At 40.8% G+C, this 19,744-nt stretch overlaps 1 protein-coding gene across 2 annotated transcripts in view; it reads right to left on the minus strand.

The window, feature by feature from the left end:
- FNDC3B (fibronectin type III domain containing 3B) overlaps positions 1-19,744 on the minus strand; it is a 210,119-nt gene that overhangs the window by 96,228 nt on the left and 94,147 nt on the right. For both annotated transcript variants that reach the window (XM_069792717.1, XM_069792718.1), the window contains exons 4-6: positions 11,368-11,444; positions 3,412-3,655; positions 662-958 (exon numbers count right to left, since the gene is read on the minus strand). In XM_069792717.1, the coding sequence (XP_069648818.1) occupies positions 662-958; positions 3,412-3,655; positions 11,368-11,444 (618 nt within the window). The remainder of the gene's footprint in view (positions 1-661; positions 959-3,411; positions 3,656-11,367; positions 11,445-19,744) is intronic.

Consider the following 19,744-nt stretch of genomic DNA (forward strand, 5'->3'; position numbering starts at 1 on the left):
AATGAGATTTGATTAGATGAATAACCTAAAGTTTTATTGTAAAGTTTCAATTTTTTCAATGATAAGTCTCTGAAAATGTTGAAGAAAATGATTTCAAAAGTAGCCAGATTTATTTGACCACTAATCCCAATGGCTAAGATTAAGCAATTTCTTCTCAAATTTCTTCTGTTGCAGCTAATCATACTTCCACTGAACTTCCACACAAACAAACTTGTTTTTTCAGCAATCATCTCTAAACTTTCTAAGAGGTTTACTACATTTACCTAGGACATGCAAAGTAGTGGTACCTAGTAGTCAGGTTTTGGTTATAGCTCAATTGTCCATAAGGACTTTTGTGAAGTGCCAAGACATCCGCACGAAAAGCAAAATAAAACAAAGAACTTGCCCATAAAATGCATGTCTGTTTCCAACAGATAAAAAAAGAATGATGCTGCGTCTACGAGGGAGTAGTCATGAAAGATGGGGAGGCAACCGCTTCATCTTACAAAACAAATACAGTACAGCAAGCTCAACATTTATATTTAAGTTCACACTGTATTAACACTGTCTTTATGTGTGGGTGGTAGTGTTTTTTGGCATAGTTGCTAGATCCATATACAGGCGGTCATAAGCCAGAAAGGTGCAATAAAAAGGAATTAAAAATAAATAAAACTGTCTTTACCATGTGGGTCTTGTTCATTTGACTTTGGGCTGCTTCTTGCTCTGCGCTCCGGTTTCTTGACTGCTGGAGCCCCCCCGCCGCCGCCACCGCCTCCGCTGCTTGCTCCATTGTGGCTCTTTGCATAACCATTATATACAGTTGTGCAGCTGCCTATATGGCTTTTGTAGATGGATGAAGGAGGACTATTCAGACGGTTTTGGCGGTCGATCTGCCTGTCTTTGAGTTTTTTGTGCTGTGGTTTGGTGTACTGATCTTCCCTGGTAATATAGCTGGACATCCCATATAGTGGTATGATCTCTGAAACGAAAGAATTCAGCCACGTGAACTGAGAACAACAAAATCAATGACTTTTTTTCAGAAAGCCAAATTCCTGACCATCTCCAAATGCAATGACTCCAGATTTCCCTGGAGATAGATTTTTACAACAAACCAATTTTTTTTTCCTAAAGAAAGCTGTTCTGCAGGACCGATGGGTTTTTTGGTATTAAGCATGCTCCTTTGCTGATAGGATTTCATAACTCTTTGGATGAGTGTGTAAAAATACAGCAATTAGGGTGACAGTTTTTCCCCTCCTTTTCAGTCTTTGTGTTTTGGGGACACAGATTTCAAGCAAAAATGCAGGGAGACTGATATTTAGGAAAAAGCCTTCATAAGTTCACAGCAATTTAGCAGTTTCTTCCCCAGGGCCTGACTGGACAAGATGCCCTGGTTTCAAGCTGCCATCGCTGATTACATGCAATTTAATTTCCCAGTATAAATAGACTTTACAATTGTGTCAACTGTGCCTGCCGAACGAGAGAAATGCAGCATGAAGTGGACGCTTTGGGTAAGTAAAACTGTCTAAAAAACGCTTGAGAAATATCATAAATATCATATGTACCCTTCAGATACACTTCATTAAATACAATCCCCACTCCCCCTCCTCCAAGAATGACTATCTATAACCTAAGGCAGGTCAGTTTGCAGGAATCAGAACATCTTCTGCTGTTCTCTATAGTTCAGTCCTCCTTTTTGTGCTCCGCTTTGAGTCTGAAGCTTGAACAAATTCATGCCCAAAACAACAGTTTTGCTTTTGTTCGCAAAATAACAATTGATACTCGATACATTCTTCACATTGTTTTCTACATCCATTCAGAAGTTATCGTACAAACTTCTGAAGCAAACAAGGATCCTATCCAGCCGTTTGAAGCCTTGTAAGTTGAGATTGCCATGTATACTGTATTACAATTTTCCAAGTTGTTGCAACTAGCCAGATTTTTCGCTATTTCAGCACGTCTCAGCCTTCATCTTTCCTTATCTAGCTACATGATCCTATCTGTATTCTTGCAGCAACTAGCTGCCTAAAACCAGCACGCTACAATTAAATGCAATTTTTGTTTAATGTACAAGCCATTGTACAGCAAATGGGAAATGGTGGATTAATACTCAGCAGTACAATATTCACCACTTAACTACTTCAGTGTTACAGGTATAGGTCATTCCAGTAAAGCAACCAAGAACTTCTTTTAAATTTTATTTTTAAGTGGAATAGGCTTCTTGGGATTGCCAGGCTACAGAACTACTACTTAACTAGCAGCTCTGTGTTCACTTTGCGCACTCCCATGTTCGCACCCAAGACTTTGTCAAGCAATCTGACAAACTGTCCTGTTCCCTTTTCAAGTGAAAAGTCCCTCCCCTATCTATCTGGTTGGCTACACCGTCCCACTGGTTTCCTGAGCTTCCCACTTCCTCCCTCCCAGTATAACAAAGTTAAATGTCAGCTGTAAGGGTCCATTCCTCGCCAGAAAGTGAGGTCAGCTGGCCAACAAAAACTTCCAGAGATAGCATCACTAGACATCCCCCTCTCTCTCTTTCTGCCTCTTCCTTGCCATTCCAGCAAAACCTCACTTCTGATGATACGGCTCAAACATATTCTTTAGAAGGGGTCTGAAGTCCAGGTAGTTCAGCAGTAATGTAAAACCACGAATCCTGAACTGATTTCCATGTTAAACACCTCAAGTAGCTTTGCGGATTACTTTTTTGGTTAATGCCCTCTTTCAGATTACACAAATACTTATCTCCAGGGTGGCAGAGACACAACAGTGCATAGTTCAGACAGAAATATGCCCCTTTCACTCCTTTTTCTTGCAATTATTTACTCATGGCCTGATTAGGGTTGCCATGCTACCCTTTGGTATCGGACAATGCTTTTCAGTGACTTACTGCACAGTCTCAACTGGAATAACAAACAGAAAATGCCTGTTATTTCTTGGAAAACCATGGCTGGGGGGCAGAAAGCACATCACGGCCAACAGGAAACGGTATTCGGCTTTTCCCACTGGAAATGACCGCGGCAAGCCGTGCTCAGACCCAGCCCTCCGCATCCATCCTCATTCCCAAGCTAGAACTGACACATTTTGTCTCTTGGTTTTCTGTACAATGCTGCATCGTGACGCAGCAAGAGCAACCGGCATGAGTCACGTCCCTAGTTTGGAGCACGGGATGAGATATTTTTTCCCCACTGTATTTACAAATTAAGTTAAAATTGGTTTTGTTTCTGCAGCCTGGTGTTGCAACGTAGGATTGCCCTATGTTGCTGCACTCCGGACAGCTACACCCCCACCTTCCTCTGGATGTTAAAGGAGGCGGCTCCATCCATGCAGACAAAGCCACTCCGCAAGTTCTCCAATTCACTTCTACTCTTGGTTTCGCTAGCCCTTAAAATTTGCAGAACATAGGTGTGAAACACCAGTACCTTCCTTCCAGCTCACCTTGTTCTCCATATATTGTTGGGGGAAGATGATGCTGTGGGAAAAACTGCGGTGGTATGTCCCCAGGTCCAGTGACGGGAGGATAAAAAGCTGTATGAGAGTTGTGAATAAAATGGGGATGGTGCGTCAGGTATGGAGGTAAGTGATGGGTTGGAGAGATGGCCGAAGGATAGCTAGGAGGGTAACACTCCGGAGACTGGGGGGTAACCACCACCCTCCGAACGCCGGTGTTGTCTTCTATCACCTGGAAGGGAAGGCAGGGAAATGAGCACGTTATGCAGCATCTGAACCAAACGTATTTTTAAACACAGAGCTGTTTACAGTTTGGTCTCCCATTAGGAAACGGTTGGTCCTTAGGTTTATTCATAAACACATTTCTAAAATTAATATCAGCAGAAGTAATCATAGTGGTGCTGTGGCTTTTCTTGGAGACTCAGATAGCCACACTAATCACTGGGAGACTTACTGCTGCTGGTGATAACTATGTGGGCAGGAGACAAAATAAATAACCTGTATTTAGGGAGTAAAACAATTGAAAAAGGAACACAAAGCACCAAAGTAAGAGTACTCATTGGGACCAACCTTACATTCTGCCCATAAAATTTCTACCGCTGGTTTTGACAGTGCTCTGAGTGAGTACGGACTTAGCAATGCCTGGAAATGAGCTGGCACTGCTACTGCAGAGAAGCTGCGTGTCTGCCCAGAGACACGTACTCCGCAGGAACCCGTTGTGTTGACACACGTTTTCAAAAGAATTGCTCTGTTCACGACAGGTATCTGTGCAAGACAAATCATAGGGCAGAAGGTTTTTTCTGCTACAGAGCTGGTCTATACGTCTGTGCAAATCAACTCTGGAATATGCATAACTTGGCCCCCACGTGCCATAGTCAAAGCATGTAAAAACAGATGTAGGAAGGTGGAAATGTGCTTAGGCTGAAAAAAGTTTTTCAGCTTATAATTTTTCCAGAGCTATATTTCTGGAGAACAGTCAACCAGCCAAATTTCAGTCCAGACTTAGGAGCCAAGCTTTTCTTGAAGCTTATTCAAAAAACTTCTGCCATTTCTGGAACTTAAAAATATAACCACGTAAGAACAATTACTATCCCTTTGATTCTCTACGTTGACGTGCATAAGGTAGAAGAGCGTGAAGGAAGCATAATTTAGTTTCATACAACAAACAGGCTGTTAAAAACCTTATTTTTTCTAAACTGACTGATGACATACAGGTGGAATAATATATGTGATGAATGTGTTGTGTGAGATAAGTGAATGTGCATCAAGGGCACCTGCCGTAAGATGCTGCCAGTCTCAGCTGATTACCACCACCATTAGCTGGAATTATCTACCCTCCATAGCAGCACCAGCAGAACAGACCCTGCTACAGATCTCCACGCTCCAGCGACTCTCGTCACATCACAGCGTCTTAGGCTAAACCACAAAGAAAAATTGGTTTATGGTGATATACCCTGACGTGAAGCAATGGCACGGGCATACGGCTGTTTCTGCTGACTCTGCTGCAGAGGGACAAGCCCTGTTCTAAGAGGCGATGCCCACAGCTGGGAGCCGTAACGCTCCAGCAAACACGTCCGTGCCTCAGGCATCAGCTGAGCAAGTTACCATAACACGGTAAAATTTAACTAGTATTAGCTAGTATAAAATTTAACTATTATTAGCTGACCCAATTCCTTCCTTAGGCCACGTGTGTCCTAAGGTTATATGAATTTACACCTGTTCGCTATGGGCTGCGACCGTGGACGCGGACAATTTCTGTGGATTGGCTGGCCTCCTACAGAAGAAAATTTTCTATAGGAGGTTAATTCATTCACTTGTAATTGGTATTTTATATTAAAAAAATGTATTGCTTGCTATGCTGAGTAACCAGAACGGGAATTGTTTAGCTTAGCATACTTGATCCTAACCTCTAAATTTACAGCTTCAGCTAGCAATTTGTCATCTGCTAGCCTTAAATTGCGAAGACTTTACAGAGTCCTCAAAAGACAGCTGAACCTCAGAGATTTAGACTATCACATCATTGTAACTGCTGCATTTTCAGGCCTCCCATCTCTGCTACTAGTTCTACTCAACCTCCACAGCATCTCTTATCCTGGGTCCAGGTCTCAAACCTGCGTTCCGAAACCTGGAGAAGAGAAAAATCCTGTTCCATTTAGCCCAAATTTGAAAAACAGAGCTACATATTTAGGACTGTGCACAGAAATGCTGGACTTTTAGACTTGGATCGCGCTCTAATTTAATTGAGATAGCAAGTTCTTACATCCTGATATAGTCCAAGCCTCAAAGACAACCTCAGTCTTCCAGGTGGGTACAAGCTCTTATCTGGGCATCTAGACCAGACTATATGTGTATTCTGTGCTCTAGTGAAAGATGAGTATGTTAAGGAACAGATTTAGACAGAAAGCTTGTACTCTGTAGCAGCACATAATGTAAACCATATTTAAAATCACTAGGATTCCTCTCCCTGAACTATCTTCTGGAGAGCAGGCAGGAAAGCTCAGAGTCCTGTGAAAGACCTTTCTGATGAAATTATCCTGCTAGATGAAACTATAAAATATCAGCAGTAGTGAGAGAAAAGCCAGAGATGAGGCGATAGAATAGAATATTTCTGTTGGAAGGCACCTACGGTTATCATCTAGTCCAACTCAAAGGATGAGCCAGCCTTCCAAATGACGTTCGTCAAAAAGCTAGGAGACCAATATCCTTTGTTTGTTTCCTCCGAGGCCATGAATACTGACAGCATTCCTGTTACTTCATGTGCCCATGTTCCAAATGAACGCAGAAACACAGGGGACCTTGCAAAAAAACCCAACTTTATTTCCCTATCCTACAGGGCATTTTCTCCCTAAGCTAGGAATTATAGATATATATGTAAATTTCTGAAGCTGCACATACAATCTTTGAATATGATATTCTGTCATTAACAGATCATAAAATTGGTAATCCAATGTATTACATGCATTAGATAGCTATAACAACAGCATGGGTTAAGACTGTAGATAGCATCTCCACTGGGTAGATTGTAATAGCGCCATTCTGGGAGACAACACTCTTTCAGTTCATCAAAGACAGAGCAAATTAGTTTTGATCCATTAATGTAAATAACATAACTTCAGCAGAGAGGTTAAACTTTGCTATTTAAAGAAGAAATTTGCAATTTTTTGGTCTGCTTAAACGCGTTTGTCACGAAGATCATAAATTCATCAGGAAACACGCTGTCTACTAAACGGTCTCCACTTCAGTGCCAAGAAGCAATGAAATCCTAATCCCTGTTCAGGGCTCTAGATGCAACTGGAATATTAAAAGTAATTGCTATTACTAATTTTAGCAGTTTATATTTAAAGAAAACAAATACCTCTGGTCATTTGGCACCTAGAGCTAAACTTTCATTATTTTGTGTTTTTCAAACAGTTACTAGGTAAAATCGTCTTTTGCTGTTATTTTTTTGCTTGCTAGTGCAATTGGCATGCCACCTCAATAACAATATCATTATAGCATAGTTCTGTGTGGGGTTTTTTCCATATTTTAAGGAGCTTAATTGCTGAATGAGGTAGATGATCTTTCAGGAGAATCTGGGTGAACATTACTCATACACAATAAAATTGCCTCCCCCATCAGTTGCCACATTTTGAGAATACTATTTTAAATGTTATTTGTTTTACATTAAAGATACAGCTGTAGCAATGAAAACTCGGTCTAACTAGAGATAATTCACATATTTAAAGTACATCACTACTCCATGTTCTCTCATTTTTCTCCACTGAAATTTAATACTATACCCCCAGGAAAAAGACAGGCACGTTAATTTTGCCTACGTAAACTGTACCTGTATTTTGTGAGTTCCAGTTAAAGGAATACAATCACTCTCATTCTGTAACACGTTTACTGAATGGGTATAATATGGTAATATGCAATTAATTTCCACTTGCTTTCAAAAAAGAAAAATAATTCTCTTTCACTTAGACTTAGCGTGCTAGATTCAGCAAGGACATCTGGAGCATGGCCACTGGGTGGACCACAACCAATACTTCAGGAAGTTCATAAACTAATTTGAAACTTCATTCATAAATCAATCTGTATCAGAAAACAGTGCAGAATGAGCTCATCCACCAGGAACTTGGATGTCAACATTTTATTTATTCATAGTTCATGCCAGCCCTGGCAAGTTTGCATCGCTATCTTTGCCATCTATCACGTACAAACACTGGTATTAAATCTGTACCTTGAACCTGGAAAATAGACAGATGAACATCTATAACGCTGGCAAGAATGCTGGGGTATTTTAAAGCTAGAATGATACAGATCTTCAGGAGCAATGCTCATGAACTTAAAAGGATCATCGCTTTATGGCTTGCTCCACATGAGTAGGAGATCTGCACAACCTTCCTTGTGTTCAGAGCGTTAGGGAGGATCATCCTGTTAAAGGATGACTTGAGTGACTGCAGTCTGCAAAACACACAGAGAAGCTCTGTGAGCAGTAAGCCATACAAAACCGAAGAGTTGGTGGCTAAAAGCCAAACACGGTGGCTAACTAGCCAAACACGGTTCTGGAGGAGAACACCTCTCTTAGGGCAGAGGATGTACCCAAGACCAAAATCCTGGTTCCGGCGGATGCGATGGATTTTCTACCACTTACAATGTCATTTAAAGACTTTCCTCTTCCTTTATGCTTTAGTTCTGTCAAACGCTATGCACTTGACGCAGGTATATCAAACTGCAGGACCATGGCTTGAGTTGCATAGTTCAGGCTACATGACCCCAACATTACCTCCTGACAAAAGGAGTTTTATCAGCACTATGCATACTTCATGCTCCAACCAGTAGATTAGTCCTTTGGCCATAAAATATCTGTGGCAGAGACCACATATTAGCAACTCTGTAAATAAAGGAAAAAGTGGAGTTTCATGCCAAATTTTCATGTCCAACTACACATGAGCAATCCTCAAACCCCCGTGGAACTGCTCCAGATTGATTTCAGAAAGAGCAGCCCTCAGCCAATAGCCCTAAGCAAACAAGTTCACGATTGTGCTTTTTGGCATTTCAGTTTTTCTAGTTCTCCTCATTAGAAGACCCCAAACCCTCCTTCCCCACTTCCAAACATACACTGTGAAAAGCAGAAACAACAACCCATGAGAACATCCTCAAATTTAATAGCTTAGCATCCAAATCATGATCTTTAATCTTCAGATTATGCTGACACCAAGGAGCTAGAACGCTCCAGGAGCCAGGAGAAGGCATCAGGCCACAGACCCCGATGGCAAGAAGCCTCCAATGGACATCCCAGCGGAGGACTCCTGCGGCAGGGAAGCAGCTCCATCCGCAGCTCGGAACGGGAATGGGCATTAAGAGCTTCTGCCCAGCTCCTGACAAGTTGGAGGAGCTGCTCCTTCAACATTCAACGGTTGAAGCCAAAATTGTTGACACCGCACACATTTAATACAGATTTCTCTACCATGCCACCTTCCACAACTAACTTTTACAGTAGCAATTTTATCCACTGAGAGCACGGCAAGGAACTTTTTCTCTCTTTTATATTTAACTAACCCTTAACACAACTAAGAATTGCAGAGACGTGAACTCTGATCTGATAGTTCATATCTGCCAGAGGTGCACAGAGATTTGTCTGCTGAAAAGGAAATGCAAAATAACTGGCTGCACTGAACTGCTCTTTGAAAGCAAAACCATAGCATGAAAGATCTGAACTGGTGGTGTGTATTTGTCTTCTATTATTTTCCTGGATTTTTTCCCACCCTGGCTAAGCCTCATCATTGGGAACATCTCTTTAACATCAACAAATCCGACTTCTAGTCATGACTACTAATATGGTCCTTGAAATCTAGAAATAGAGTCTTAACTATTTTTCCGCTGCTTCCAGCGGCGCTGATCTTGCAGGGCACACAACCTCCTGCCAATTTTCTGCTGATCATTTTCACGATACCGAAGAGGTAACAAAGCATCATTTTAATCCAGGGTTGCAATCACTAGATAACTAATGTAACATTTAAGGCTAATACTTACAGCTCCAACAGGCTTGGCATAATGAAATGGAAAAAAGATTTCATGCCTTTTTTGAATAGGCACCATTACTTCTCCACAGGGGTATCTGCCTTCTGCCTGACACTTAGATGTACACTTTGGGGACAAATCAAACCAAAAATCAAATGTATTTTGATTCATATCTCAGAGTGCATTAATTTGCTTTATGACCTTTCCCTTGCCATTCTAAATTTAAGTTGTGTTCTCATTGTTTATCATAAAATAGAGTTTTTAACTATGAGGCAATAGACAAAAGCAAGAGCAAATAAGGCAGGGATATTTATTACAGTAAGAACTAATTTGATTACTACACACTTTCAACTACTATTTAATATGAAGCAGTCTGAAAGGCAAGAGGCTCGCTCGCCACACAGCAGAACACACGTTCTGCTGCCGAAAAGCATCGAATACAGAGTTTTCTCCTAAAACTTTACAACATATTTCCAGCTCCTTGGAAAAATTTCTTCAGAAGAGGGTGGGGTTTTTTTGTTAAGAAACTACTTAAAGGCTTCTTCAGTGGAATTATTATGGTGCCCCACAAAAAGCATTAGAGAGGAACTGGGTTCAGAGAGAGATACAACTGGAAGATTTTCATCACTCTGGTTTGGAAAGCGTTTCATTTATACCCAACCATTTATCTCCATACAGGGACTGAGAGGTATAAACATTTTAATAATAAAAAGGTGTTAAAGTTATTCCAACGGAAGACTAAATCTTTAAAAAATGCCTCTGCATGACGTGGGTCAGTTTATTAAGTTAGGTGAGCGCATGAGGAGTATTAAACAGCACTGCAAATGCTGTCTCAAAGCGTACCCCAACCACCCACCTTGGGATGCTTGAGGAGCAGGAGGAAGCTGGACCACCCCGCTGTCCCGCGTGCCCTCTCTCTCTCCTAGGCTGGCTACTGTCCCCACACTTGAGGCGTGTTTTCACTCTGTTCAGAAGTTAAAATACCACAGAGCGATTGCAGTATTTTGTGGGATTTAAGTATGACGCCATCCACAATTTTTCAGAATTACACAAGCTCACGTTTCCTGGGGAGGGGACGGGATTCCAGGACATCATCTATTTTCTGCTTAACGAGATGCCAAAAGAAATGTATCAAAAGTTCTTATGCTATTCATCAAGGATATTTGAAATACTTTGTATACTTTTAATGAAGCTTTCAGTCTAGTCCAGGTCTCAACGAAAGTGGTGAAATTATTGGATTTACTGTATTGTTCACAGCTTTTCTGCCTTCCATCAACCTTTCTTTTTTTTCCCTTTTTCCTTTTTTTTCTTTCCTACTTCAGAAAGAGCCTAAGCTTTGCAGAATATGGAACGAACGCAAACAATCTGGTAATCTGAAGTGGTTATTTACACAGAAGAGCTGTAGCTGTTCAAGAGTTCCAAAGCCTAACAGCTTTGTGAAAAACTTTTTCCATTTTTTCCATAAATAGATAATTAAATCACATTTATTCTTGAAAGCAAACCAAAACCCCCAGTTTTTGATACGCTGCAGGATCTCTGCTGGGAAGATACTGAGGATCAAGAGCATATTTTATAGCTACAGTGGCTCCTTCTCTCACTTCCCCCAGTCTCCTACCCCTTCTGACTGTCACACTAGAACTTAATGCATCACCTAACAACGTGGACTTCTCTCCCTCTCACAAAGGGAGAGAAGTTGCACATATGGGCTCAATCTGTATGCATAGCTTTTGCTAGTGTTAAAAAAAAACCCTGGTATACATAACAACGTGTGAAGATGCACATGCTTGCTCACTTGTGCAAACGTGTCTGTACTGTCAGTAAAGAGGAGGAGTATGAAAATTCATTAATATTTCTAAATAAACTTCAATCAAGTAGACTTCTCTATATGGGCCAATGCTATTGCTTTTATATACATTTTAATTCTTCAAGAAGCGTTACCTGTGAGATGTAACCGGGAGGCACATGAATAGGGGGAATGGATCCATTGGGTGACATCATGGGAACCTCTGCTGGTCCTAACAGAAAGACAGAAATAAGATATTAGTTATTTCAGTCAAAAAAATTGCACAATTGCTCAGAAAAGTCTAAAAATAGCTTTATTTTTGAAGCCTGCAATAACAAAATGAGCAGCTCCACTAATTTCTGGTATATGGAAAATGCCTTGTGCCATCATTCTGAGAATAAGATCATTGTTCAATGACTTTACCATATATTCCATTGAAATAATATTTTCATCATAAAACAGCTAAAACATAGACTTTATATTACCCACTGATCAACTTATACAGCATTAAGCAGTAACACAATATGTCCTTTAGCAGCCCACAATTCCTATATTGAAATCTGGTTAAGTTATTCTTGTCGAAGGCATGGGAGCAGAGAACAAAGCAGAAACTGTGCAGGCTGGAATTAGGCAGCTCCCAAGGAAAGCGTCCAATTGTAGCAAAAAAAAAAAAAAAAAAAAAAAATCACATATGTGAAAAACTATCTATCTATTTAAGAATGCACAAAGACCAAATTCATTATCTCAGCTATTCAGACTAACCTTGGAATGTGGTTATACAAGCAAGAAGCTTACGGTTTCCACTCAGAAATCCAGCCCTGAACATGCAAGTTCCATTTTGAGCCACTGAGTACAAGTATAACAAAGCAAGTGCCATAACCATTCGACTTTTGCAAACAGAGCCTCACAGCTAAAAGAAAGCATCTAGATAAAATGGAAATAGTTTGCTCAATTACTCCGATTCAGCCATTAAAATCGGGAAGATCACACAGAGCAGTCAAAATGAACCCCCCAAAATCAGACAGATGTTTGCAATGAGAGTTTACTACTTCGAAAAAGAAAAATTAATTTCATTACTTCCTTATTACATATTAAAACGTTTACACTAACCTGTTAGCCCATTTGCCATGGACTATGAAAATGGTCATAGTCAAACTCTTGAGAAGAGCTCAGAGAGAACTCTGTTCCTTGTTATTGCAAATTGAATTTTAGCTTTGACTGACAATACAAAAGATAACTTCATGACCCTCTCCGATGGAAAAGCCATCTAACATCTCCAAACCATATCACATCCTAGGTAAGGAAACTAACACTAAAACTTCAGGCACAGGGGGGACGTAATGGCCTTTAGGAACGACTGCTCCCAAAGTTTAGACAAATCTAATGAAATCCCCAACAACAAAGTGAGCCACAGTCTGTTGTCTGATATCAGCAAAAGCAGTCCACATTAAATTATCAGAAAGTCGTTCCCTACCCATCTACATTTTTATACTCCTCAGGCTGCTTATCGTGCAATAAGTAGGACTTGCCAACCTCTCAAAAATCCAAGTTACACACAGGAATCCATCCGAGTTATTTATCTCTCTCTCCTCTGATCTTGCTTCGCTTTCTCCATCCAGTTATTTATAACCTAATCAGCACATACGGTTTTCACTAGTCAAATCAAATTTGAAATACGGTAATTTATCGAGTGTATTGAGCACATGGAAACTCCGAAGTTTAAACGAAATTAAAAGAAGTCATTTTAGGTGTGTGGTTCTGCTGCTTTTCATACTTCCCTATACTCAACTATGTAGGGAACTTTACCTATACTACAGCCCTAGTAAGAAAAAAAAACACCCAAACAGTCGTTATTACTACTTCTTATTCAGTTCATACAGGTCGTGTCGTGTGTCCCCCCCCCCCGCCGCCCTTATTCTATAGCCTTTTCAACATTAGTGGTCTCCCCAGATAGTCAACAATTTTAGTGTGAATGGAAAAAAACCTCAGCATGAGCAGTGATTACGGAGGGGGGGGGGGGTTGCCACCTAAATGGTTCTATTTAAAGCCATTAAAAATATGAAGTAACAATTGGTTCAGAAGGAACTTTACAGAGATATTATTTGAGTAAATGTGTTTTCCCCATCAAAAAAATCTCTGCAGATTTCTTTTGAGGAATAGGGTTTTTTTATTTGTCTCTGAATCTGCTTTGGTCTATATACACTGCCAAGTTTCACTCCACAGTAAGTTGGACAGTATATCCATACGTAATGGCCAATACCGGTAAACACACAGTGACACTTTTTTGGGGGATTCAGTCCACACTGGATTATCAAGTGGTGTTTAGCTCTTCAGGATGGAACATGCCTGAGATTAGGTAAAATGAATAGTTAACATTGTTATGCGACTCATTCCTTGTCAGTGATTTCTCAAACCTGAAAACCTGCAAGAAAAAAAGTTGTTATAAAATCAAAAATCCTAAGGTCACCATTTAAGTAGACAATAATTTACATGTTACATGTAAACATTACTTAATAGAATAAAGCTTTAGTGTTTAACCCATTTCAGCCCCTCACCAAAATGCTGTCTACTTATAGTCATGTTGGCCTCAGCCAGTCTTTCTCAAAATGAGGTACTCTGACTTGCAAATAAATTTAAAAATGGAACGGTTTTGGAGTTTTGACGTACAGACCAGATAGTCTCTATAGAACAAATGAGAAACACTTCCCTTGGCATCCCTCATTATCTGTCCTTCTAAACCTTGTGCCAGTTGCTCATATGGAGTAGCGATCTACTTGCAGGAAGAAATCAAACTCCCACATCAATACTGTTGACTGTAACACTTCCATACCAATAAAAAAAACAAAAGCCACTGTGTTTTATCATCAAAACGTGCACCATGCAAGATGATTCTTAACCTTGCGTATGACCCACAAACTGTTAAAGTCATTTGGATAACAGGTTTTAAAAGAATGACAGCCTAGTGATTTGCAGCTAGATTTTGTTTCCAGCGCTTTGATTTCAAGGCTAGCCAAATGACTTTAGCATACTTTATTTCATCTCTCTCATCAATGGTATCAAAACAACTTCAAGCAGTAGCGAGTAAAATGCAGACCCCATCTCCACAGCACAATGAGTCCCAGGAATTATTAAAGACTATTCTTGCAGTGAAACCATCCCCCAATCAACACTAAAACAAAACCATACTTTGAGGGGGGGGGGGGGGGGGGGGGGTATTTTTGGTTATGTTAAATCTTTTTGAACTGTTAAAAAGTAGACATTTAGAGAAGGATGTTCCTCAGTTGCTTGTATCCACAGGATGGATAGAAGTAATGAGTCCTCTAAGGAATTAAAACTTTCCAAGTTTTAATTGAAGCTCGTGGTTCAATATAAAATTTAATTTAAATGGGAAAAAAGTCAGTCCGTTCTAACATGGACGCTGTACACTGCAGTGATCTTGCGTTACTACTTTTCGAACCTGTTAAAAAACCAAGGCTGTCTCCCGAGTTCATGATGAAACTGAGCCAGAAAAGCTTTGGCCACCTCTGCTGACAAAGCAAGAGGCCAAATTCCACCCCGAGCTCCGACACTGTAAATACAGAGCACCTCCATCAGCTTCTAGAGGGCTGCCCCAAAACGCTGGGGCTGGCTCCAACCAAAATGCAGGTGCGAGGAAATTCTTCCCCCTCCTCCGAACTGAGAGGGAAAAGTGGAGAAGCCACCAAGCTGAAGGCACCAAAGTCCATCAGCCAAGCAGGTGATAGACCACACTCGTCCCTAGCTGCAAGAGCACAAAATTTTCATATTTCTAACATGTGTTAATAATTAAGGGACAGTAAAAGAAGCAACTTGGTCTCATGTTGTGGCAGAGCTAATTAGCAGCTTGACACCCCAGTAAAAGCCTGTCCTCCTCCTCCGAGCCACATGCTCCCTCTTCTGTGCTGTTCTGTCACTTCTCTGACAGCGTGGAAGCTAATTATTTTAACCATTTTCGATAGCCAAAAAGGTTTTGCAAATCTATTGCCTTTTCAAAAAACACTGCGCAGTTCGTCTAGCAAAAATGACAACAATGACTCTATTCCTTCTCGTACCGTGGTGTATTGGGTGAAGCTGCACATCAAAGCAAGTCTCCCTTCCATCTCCGTCTCCCACTTCCCCTGCCAAGAGGATGCTTCTGTCACGGAGAGACTGTCAGTGCTTCTGGCCATTTAATTCCTTCAGGAATAACGTCACAATCTACTCGAGGAACTTCTGTCCCAAGGTTTTCAAGACTAATTATAGCCTTGGTTGCAATCCATGACACTTTCAAAATTCTTGTATAAAACCAGTTTTGGAATAAGTGTGCTTTTTTCTTGTTCCTGAGAGACCTTTTATGCATGCATTAAAGATCACTTTAGTTTAATTAGGGTTTTTTCCTTAAATTACAGAAGCCAAAATCTGGCATTTCAGTTCCTCCAGCTATAGCAATGCATCTTTCCTATTTCTTTCTTTCTGCATAGCGTTATAGGCCAAAGAAGTAATTTTACTATACTATTTTCCTTTCCTTAGAGCTTATAGAGCATTGCTTTTCTCTCTTCATTAATAAATCATGTCTACTGTAGAATATTTTTCACATCCAGTTCCAGCACATGGGCATATCTTTTACTCCTTATTTCTACTGACCGTTTTGCGTAGCTTATTACTTAGAGCAAACCCTACCAGGCTTTGTTATAAAGTTCCCATTCTGAGAGCAGTTACTGAAAACTCTCTGAAGTTCAGAAATTTCTCAGCCCTGTTTCTAGCAAACACGTACCGACTTACTGTTTCATACCACAATACCTGCATTAGCAGAGAAACAATATGAAATTTAGTGATTTGGGCAGTTTTACTTTGAAATTTAAGAACCCTGTACATTTTAATAAGAAGAACCTACTGCACTAGCTAAGTGGAAAATTAAATCCAGCCAGGTAAACGCATTATATTTTATAAAGCTTAACAGTTGTAAGTAATCCATGAAAAAATATTATGGCTCCCTCTGATTCACAACAAAATGGGTATCACATCTTCCACTACATAGGGCGCTTCTCAGGAAATAAATCTGTGGAGCAAGAGGTGTGACCAAATGAAAAGGAAAGATAATTAAAGGGCAAATGGACCTGCTTTGCTGAAACAAATGACCCAGGTCTTGCTGACCTTGGCCGAGGCCCAAGGGTTTGCATTTTCACATGGATGAGTAGCTGTTCCGGAACAATTTCCTCAATGAAATAAGCACAAACAGGCTCCCTGTCGCTGTCAGGCACACGTGTCTTCTCCCTCCACTTGGTTATTCTCAAAGCAGCTTACGGACCAAACCAGGTGATGACAAGGAAAACAAAAAAACAAAACAAACAAACAAACAAAAAATCCGGATCCTTCCATTCATCTTCTTTCCTTTGCAGCAGAGGTGTGGCGAGCATTTTTCCTAGCCTTCCAGCCACAGCCTAAAACTGCTTGTTAGCACAAGCTAACACAAGTATGTCAGAGCACTTCATAAAAACCTTTAAAGTAGGATGTAAAGAGCTTTCACATACAAATATCACCATGATTTTGAGGTGCAATCTCTCCTAGACAAGAGCTAATTCGGATGCTAACTACGCTCTGCTCACATACGATAAAAGGCAGAGGAAGAGTCAGCTCCCAGGTGGCTACTTAAGTTACTAGGACACAGGGTCTTACATTTGCTGCTGCTGAAGATCCGAATACCTTGTCCTTAAATGAGTATAAATTTGTAGACTACAACAACTCCACGCTAGAGAGAAAGGAAGGAGCAGCTTTTACAATACTAAGGGCTTGAGGGCGTAAAATGACAGCTTTAAAAAATACCTTTGGAGAGGTGTGAAATGGCAGAAAAAATGACACCTATGCTGCATTCAACCTGCCATAGGTCGGGTCATGAAAGGTGCAAAAATAATGTTATCAATATAGTTCATCAAGGCATAGGGTTAAGGAAAGCATCCAGCACTTGGCCGTCCCCATGACACCAGCTCAGGCCCAAAGAAGGCAGCATACAGAGAGCTTTATACTGCTTATCCATACATATTTATCCATTTTTTTTAAGACAACCTCATCTACACATAAGGATATGAATAAAAGGATGCCTACCACACATCCATTCACATTGTCTGGCACCACAACTATTGTATTTTCTATTCAGATCACAGTTTAGCAGCACAAAGTAATTCCATCACCTTGTAAGAGTAGTACAAAACCATTACCAAAACCCTCAAGTTTAACAGAAATGGCTCCACGGATTTCAAATGATCTTGGATCCCACATCAAATGACTACTTAAATGCAAATGAAACATCCAAAAAAAAAAAAGCATCAGCCTGAAGTCTCCTGCACCTTCATGGCTTAACCACTGAACACAGTTGCCTCAATCCGCACATGCGAACATAGTGTTTGAAAGTGGAGATTGAAGCAGTTTTGATGTAGATAAAACGCACTTCTTAAACTCCTTTGCAACTTCTATGACCGCTTGATGCTTTTGCAATATCCTTTCTAAATCTTGTGACTACATTAGGAGAGGTTACAAACTATAACAGTCCTTTACCCACTCCCCCACATTATCAAGTTAATTTGCCATAAATGTAATTTTAAAAAAATGTAAAAATAAAGTTATAAAAATCACATTGGTCTCTCGGAGTTTCAGTGCATTATTACTATTAACATTGAACTGCAAATCACGTACACGTGATTTACATGTTCAGTACTTGGACCTTACAGCCACAGGCGCTACTACAATATCCCATCCAGAGTCTGGGTTTGACTGATGTTTTCAGCACGTGCAAACTCACCCAAGCAAACATCAAATCAAAATACTCAGAAACCTGTGCCAAATGCATCAAGCAGACCGCTCCTGGAGCATTTTCTGGCTTGTTTACATGACAGCACCTTTGCTGTTTACGCTAGAGACTCTTGAAAACGGTTTATTTTACCTGTGTTTGCTACTTGACCTGCTACACACAGTGGGAGGCTCAAGTACATTCAGTTTGGAGTTAAAGAACAGCACTCTACGCTTTAATGTAAGAACCAAGAGATTCCTACTCAGCAGCATGCTATTTTGCAATATGTGTCTCCCAGATGTTGTATTCTGATTTGGGGCATATTCTAGAAATAATACAGTAACCCGTAAAAACAGGAAATTAACTAAAATATATCGGTTGCACCGAACATGCCCTGTCCAAAGCTATCACAAGACTACAAGCTGTTACACAGCAGCAGTATTGCATCTGAATTTGAAGAGGAAGCTAGGCTAAGTGCTCATTTTTATCCCCCCCCCCCGAACTACGAATTAATAATTTTTCAAACATCAAACGTTTGACTTTTCAAACATTGAGCTCATTGCACTTCGAGATCCTTACCCCGAGAGCGTAAAGAATTGTCCCGCTCCTCACCCGCAAGACCTCACGTGCCATCCTGCACCTTGGTTTTGGGGGTCATCACACTTCGCTAATTTAATAAGTGGAAGAGAGTCCAGGCGGGGTCAACAGGCTGCTTTAACAGCCTGGCACATCGTCCACTTGCGCATGGAGAGCTTCTCGTCCTGCCGCGGGGCTGGAAGGGGAGCAGGGGGAGCCCGGAGACAAGGACCTGGTCCCGCAGTGTAGGGCCAGCCTCCGCCCGGGACAGAGCACCAAGTAACCGCCGTCTGCAGCGGCGAGGATTAAGCTTACGCGTTACGAGAAACTTTGACAATATAAAGCTCGCTGAAGTCTTTCAGAAAGGTTAGACAAGTACACTTGTTCAGCCACCGAGAATGGAGATGGATGAGAGGGATTCTTCAGGTCTCTTGCTGTTCTTCCACATTCCCAGGTGTGTTTTGTTTCTTTTTTAAACGAGGCCCATTTATTATTCTAGAGTTTCAATTTACGGGCAACATTTTGGAGTGGAACATTTTGTTGTTGTTGTTTTGAATAGAAATGGAGTATTTTCCTGCCCTAATCTGAACAAACAAGCTGGATTCTTCTGCTAAAATAAACCTTTTCTGATGGTTGGCTCATCAGCCACTACTGCAAAAACACTTGCAAAGAGTATGTTGCAATACTTCAAGCATTGAAAATAAGCATACTCCCATGGCAATTCACCAGATGGGCTACAGATTGTAAATCATAGATGTCTAGACTAAAACACAAGAGACAAACATCTGTCTAAAATCAGTTGACTTGAATGGCAAATACTGTTAAATAAATTAGGACTACTTTGGAAACAAAGAGAACAACCAACTACGTTGAAAACATCTGAAATTAATCCATTAGCACACAAGCCACAACACAATAACCTGAAACCGGAGAGACATTCATTTCGTGATGAATATTAGCCCAAGATGACACCCTAACATCTGAAGCAGGAGCACAAAAGCATTTCTGTGACCCAGAACCACGTTACCCCCACAAGGACGCACAAATCCATCCCCAGAACATCTGGCTGGAGTGGGGTTGTTATTCTCCTCGCTTCACAAGTGAAACTGTGGGACAAAGAAATGAAACGCCTGATGCAGGGTCACACAGGAAGCTTGTGGGAACGTAACTGGACA

This window comes from Haliaeetus albicilla, chromosome 9, assembly GCF_947461875.1.
Source record: "Haliaeetus albicilla chromosome 9, bHalAlb1.1, whole genome shotgun sequence".
In the NCBI taxonomy this organism is placed as follows: Eukaryota; Metazoa; Chordata; class Aves; order Accipitriformes; family Accipitridae; genus Haliaeetus; species Haliaeetus albicilla.